Here is a 6,000-nt window from a genome sequence, read left to right as displayed (position 1 = left end):
AATGAGGGATAAATACAAAAATTAATTAAGTTTTGGGATTTAAGACATTCTATATATTAAAAACCCAATTACTTCTGTTATTTTTCACCTTTGCCATAGAATTTTTTAATTTTAAATGGAAGAATGGTTTGACCTGTTCCAAATGCCAATTTTGGGCTGTTACTATGAGATGTAGGACATTAGTGTATGGATTATTATGGAACATGTCCCTCATAAATGTGAATAGTACAGTAAAGTGATCAACATGGTTACCTATATTCTAAAGGGCGTTCAGTCATGACAAATCAATTGATTTGATTCAGGAATAATAATATATTTTAGTTTGATGAGAATAAGATTCAGAATACACAAAAGTATTTGTTTTGATTGCTATTTGATACTCTGAGATAACAAAAGTTGAAATTTTTTCTTTCATTTTATAGGTAAAAAAAATATAATTTTGAAATTTAAAAGCCTTCATTCATATTCCCATATGTTTGAAAGTTGAATTCGATATATGAGCTGTGAAGGTATTATTAAGGAGATGTTTTTAATTAGAGCCTTGGAAAAAATTCTTGCTGACAAAGAAATAAAAAAATCATACAATGCGGAATTGCGAAGTGAATGCCTAAAAGCCTTAGGTTTGTTAAATGTATTTTATTATTTTAATTAGTTATTTAAATTAGATGACATAAGAAGCAAAATTAAATACAAGTTAGTTATTTAATTTATAATTCTTTAGTTATATAAATATAGTCCAAAAAACTTGTCATCATCAGTATTACCTAAACTTAAAACAGGTTATAATGACAATGTATCACCATCTTCTAATTCTAGGGAAATTAATGTATCAATGGAAAATAAAACTTCTAAAGAAAATATATATTTATATAATTCAGAATTTATTATTAATGCTGAAGATTATTTTTTGCCTTTTCAAATAGCTTGTCAATCAAGGTCTCCAAGGATCATGATTATTGCATTGGATTGTATTCAAGTTAATAATATATAAATTTATAAAATATACCAAATTATTATACAAAATATATTTTCTATCATTCATCAATGAATACAAAAATCTTATTCCTCTTTTTCATCTGATATAATTTTTTTTTCTTTTCTCTATCTAATAGTAAACTTTAAAGTCGTTAAAGGTGTTATCATTATTACTACCAGTAGATGTGGTGGTAACCTCCAATATGTTCTAAGGAATGGAGTGTTGCCTACATAATTCTTAAGATGCTTTAGCCATCCATTTTTATTCAATATTCATTAGAACTTGATATTGAGGGTTTAAATATATAGGCATATACTATACTGCTTTGCAAAGAGTTTTCTTCTTGTTTCATGTTATCCTATATTTTACATGAAAAAGAACTAGTTGATTTTTCTAAATCTAATTGACAATATACCCATATGCCATAAAATCAGATAAACACATGTTCTGATTCCAATCTTAGTGTTTGGAGGTTCCAATATACTAGTAAGATCCTTTATTGGATTCCAATCATATTCAGAAAATACAACTTCACACATGCCTATAAAATCTATACATCAAACTCAATAATCAATCTAACATCATACAAACTGAGGACCAGTGTGTTGTGCAATGCAATATTGCCATGCCCTTTAAATTATTTTTAATATTCTAATAATTGTGGGATTTCTTAAATATTTACAACATTCCTTGCTTATCAATAATAATTTTAACATGTTCATTTTTCAGGGAATCATTAACAGCTAATTTAAGAGTATGGCTGCACACCTGATGCAATATACCTTGGTTGATAAGCTTTATTGTATCATAATTATTATCATCATCCATCTCTTCCAGTGAATATTCATTCAATAATTTAATTGATTTTATAAGATTTGCATCATTATCCATCATAATTGTATTAACATGGCTTAAGGAATATCTAATTTATTAAATGTTTGTAATATTCTTCTAATATATTCAGAAGTTGCTCATTCATAGTTAAATTTTTAAATAATATGTTATTTCCTTTTATATACTGGATATATATTCCTAGAATATTTCTCCCCAGTTCTTTGAATCAATCTTTTGAGAAATTAATTTATTCCTTGTTTCTCTTTTAATTTTGGCTTGTATTTTTTTTTGACTCCTCAACTACTAGGTCTCTAATCTTAAAATGATTGATGGATACATTATTATTAGCTTTAATAATGGGATTAATAATTTTTCTTAAATCAAAATCTTCAATAATGGTAGAATGTCTTCCATTTAACAAATTCTTCTCAAATACTTTTTTTAAAGCAAAATTTTTCAATATTATTTTCATTCTTCTTTACAACTCTACTGAGACTCACTAGATAGATTTTGTCAGGATGATTTTTTATAAATGCTTTTCTAGGTTGGTATTGTGAGAACCTTTTATTATTATATTGCAGGTTTTACACTCAGAATCACCTTTGGTTGAATTATAATACTCGAACAAGAGATCTTTTATTTTCCCATAAAAAATAATAAACACAATTTATAATTAGAACAAGTTTGCTTAAAAATTTTTTTTATCTGCAATTTAAAAATAGTTTTACTATAAAATAATAAAAAATGATTACATTTATTTCAAAAAGTATTCATCAAGCAAAATAAGACATGACAAAACTATTGACAGACATTTTTACTCTCTAAAATTTTTGGGCAGTATAATAATAAATTTTTTTAATAACATGGCAAGCAGGGTTCTGGACCCGAATTCGGGTTCAGGAATTTTAAACTCTATTTAATGGAAATTTTGATAACAGGAACTTAATCGAAAACCGATTTTCTTAAAGATGTCTGTTGCAAAGTGGGAACGTTGCAATAAAAATCGAATGTATTAAAAAGTTCTGCAATTCAATTTTATTCAAAATAAATTTTATTTAAGAAAATCATATATATTAGTTTTTCTTTTTCAATTCATATATATATTTATGTATTTCGTTTTACAAAATAAATTTCTTTCAAAATAAATTGAACATAAACTAATGTCCAATTTACATTTCACAATTGAACAAAATACAATCTAAAAATATCGCCTTAAACAGTAAACATTAAAACACCAATCGAAAATAAAATATTATTGAAACATTAAAATAAAATATTTAACAACAATAATATAACAAGGTCAGAACCTACCCCGAGTCCATATTTAACCGTTTGGATGCGTTGCCCATAAATCTGTCTCTGTTTGATCTATGGTCTCAAAATGCCTAACCAAACAATTTTAAATTGGCAAGTTTTTAATTTTATTGGACTCTATTACTTTAAAAACGGATTTGAGGAAATAAAAAGCATAATTAAAAAATGGTTTGTGCCTTACACCAATTCTCAAAAATAATTATTGGCAAATTTGCTTAATATAACGCGTTACCTTTTTTTATCGACCTTATTATATATACAGAGTAATGCAAAATTCAACATTACTTTTTTGAGTAACGTAGCAGTTCTAATAACTTATATTTTTTTGCAAACTGATTATTATTTTACAGAGCTATGGACCCGATAAAAGTTTTACCAAGTTTGGTACGGGTTCAAATTCGAAGCTCAAGCCAGGTTTAGGTTTGATCCAAAATATTAGTTAGATTTATTTTAGAGTTTGAAAAAAGCGTTCAATAGCTATTTTATTACGCTTAAGAATTTTATTGAATAAAAAAATTTTAAAAGTGTTAATCAAGTTGGGTAATGTGATATATGGCGGCGATCGCCTCCGATATTCTATAGACCATTCCCATAAGAAATTTTGTTTATGCTAGATTTGTACTCAGAACTTTAAGATTTGTGATATACGTTCATCGATTAGGCCACAGAGGCTGCTCGAATATGACAAATTTTTTTATATGTAAGTTTAAAATAACGACATTATCTAATTAATAAAACGATATAAAAAAGCAATAACGTTCAACACTATGCATCCTTACCAAAACAAAATTAGACCAGTTGTATCTTGTAAAAACAAAAAATCAAGATTAAACCTAACCTAATATTTTTTTCGCTTTTGTTTTGAAGAAATAAATCATAAAATCAACTAAAATTCCAGGACTCGGGCTCTGAAAAAATAGAGTCCGGGTTTAATCCATAACCCTAGTATTTTATTTTATTTATCCTCATTTTCATACAATTGAACTTAGAAGATTACATTTGTTAATTTCAAAGATATCCTTCATCAATTCCAATAACAGTTGGGTAATTACTTATATTCGCCTATTTTTTAGCTTAAAATATCGCTTTGGCCTCTGGGTTTTTCTTAAAAAAATAGCAGCTCAAATTTTGAAGAAACAAACATTATATTGTTAGCGGATTTTCTCCGGCAAGCGCCTGAAGGTTGAGCCGAATTAGCTGACATTTAGTTATTACCCAACTATAATTTAATATATTTAATTTATATTATAAAATTAAATTTTATTATAATTATGGCTTGCCATTTAAAAAAGTTTGCTTTTCCCTTAAATTTACAAAAAGTTAATTTATGGCTCTACAAACGTAACTTAGGAGAAACATATTTTTAAATAAGATTTATAACATGGAAAAATGTTACATATGATTTGTCTACTATAACCTGGGTTCAGAATTTTTTTTTAGTTCAAACCCAAATTTATAATTTTAATTTTATTTTCAACTTAACCCTAAATAAATTCAATTAAAAATGTTAACCGATTTACAACCTGGTTTAAGATGAGAATGAAATTTAGGTTAGGTTAGGGTTTCGAACCAGTTAATTTATTTTAGTGAGGTTCGGTTTGAGATTACGTTGATCACAGCCATTCTTTTTTTCTCTTTAAAATAACACTTATTACTATTTTACAGCATTTATACCACGAAACATGTAACACTTTTTTTAAACTTTTATATCTTTTTGTTTATTTACTATAAAAATAGTGACTTTGTATGGCATATATTTTTTTTAAAAAAAAACTTGATATAAGGGTTAAAGTGGGTAAAGTATGAGCGATCTTTATATAGCGATATTCTAAGCGTTTGTCTTGATGTTGTTTATAAATATATATAGGTTAGCATAATTTGTGTACTAAATTTAGGATTTAGACTGTTGGTAGTGCCATTAAAACCAACCTAAAAACTATATAAATTTACTAGCATAACACTATAATATAAAATAAAGAATTAAAAGTGCAGGACTGGCACCCATACTAATTGGTTTATCTACCAAGCTGATTATAATTGTAATAATATATATTTTTTAACTGCAATATAGATTTTAATTTTTTTATCGGCCCGAGCTTGATCCGATTTATATTATTTTAAAGCTCATCCCTGCCCAAAATATTTAGTTGAGAAATATAAATTAAACACTTTTTTATAAATTTGATAATATAAATTGTTAAGGGCTTTATCCTAATTATCGTTATTTTAGTTTTAACCAGATAACATTTCCTATACTTGAAGAAAGGGATAAAAGAGATAAAGTCGGTCGATTCCAAAGGGATATTTAGTCAAGGTACATAAATGCAAGGCCTGTAGCTATCAATTCAATAATTAGTCGTGGTAGCACAAGAGTAATTTATCATCAGATATTAAGTTAAGACCAGGTAGTATAATTTATTGATCTTCGTTCTTTAGGTAAATCCTTTTACCGGAGATTCAAATCTATTTGGTATTGTGACAAATAAATAATCAGTAAAGTTAATTAAGTTTTTATACATACCAAACTTTAACTCTTCCCTTTCACATTATATCAAGCGGAACCTTATGTTTGAGAAAAATAAGAATTTTGAAATGAACAAAAAAAATCTAATTCGGTTATGAATATATATTTTTTTTTAAAAACAAGTTGTTCTGGTTTCTAAAATTTTGAATAAGGGGGTTCTTAGTTCCGGTTTCTAAATTTGATGCTGTTCTATTTCCGGTTCCAAAAAACATTTTAACGCTAGATAACCTATAAATTAAACATATTACAGTATTTTAGAACGATTCCACAATCGATTCCTGAAATTTTAAAATTTATCCCAATTCCGAGGATTTCAGATTTATTTCCTGTTACAAACTCTGATTTTGAATCC

At 26.6% G+C, this 6,000-nt stretch overlaps 1 protein-coding gene across 2 annotated transcripts in view; it reads left to right on the top strand.

Annotated features, from left to right (window-relative positions):
- Positions 1-471: 471 nt before the first annotated feature.
- The window catches only part of LOC135924999 (brefeldin A-inhibited guanine nucleotide-exchange protein 2-like), a 54,018-nt gene continuing 48,489 nt past the window's right edge, over positions 472-6,000 (top strand). For both annotated transcript variants that reach the window (XR_010571485.1, XM_065460134.1), the window contains exons 1-3: positions 472-620; positions 666-693; positions 736-976. Coding sequence is in view for 1 of the 2 variants with exons in the window: in XM_065460134.1 (XP_065316206.1) it covers positions 497-620; positions 666-693; positions 736-976 (393 nt within the window). In the remaining variant the exon portion in view is untranslated. The remainder of the gene's footprint in view (positions 621-665; positions 694-735; positions 977-6,000) is intronic.

Source organism: Gordionus sp. m RMFG-2023, chromosome 2 (genome assembly GCF_954871325.1).
Source record: "Gordionus sp. m RMFG-2023 chromosome 2, tfGorSpeb1-WG-v2, whole genome shotgun sequence".
NCBI classification, from domain to species: domain Eukaryota; kingdom Metazoa; phylum Nematomorpha; class Gordioida; order Chordodea; family Parachordodidae; genus Gordionus; species Gordionus sp. m RMFG-2023.
This window is presented reverse-complemented; position numbering and strand designations above follow the sequence as displayed.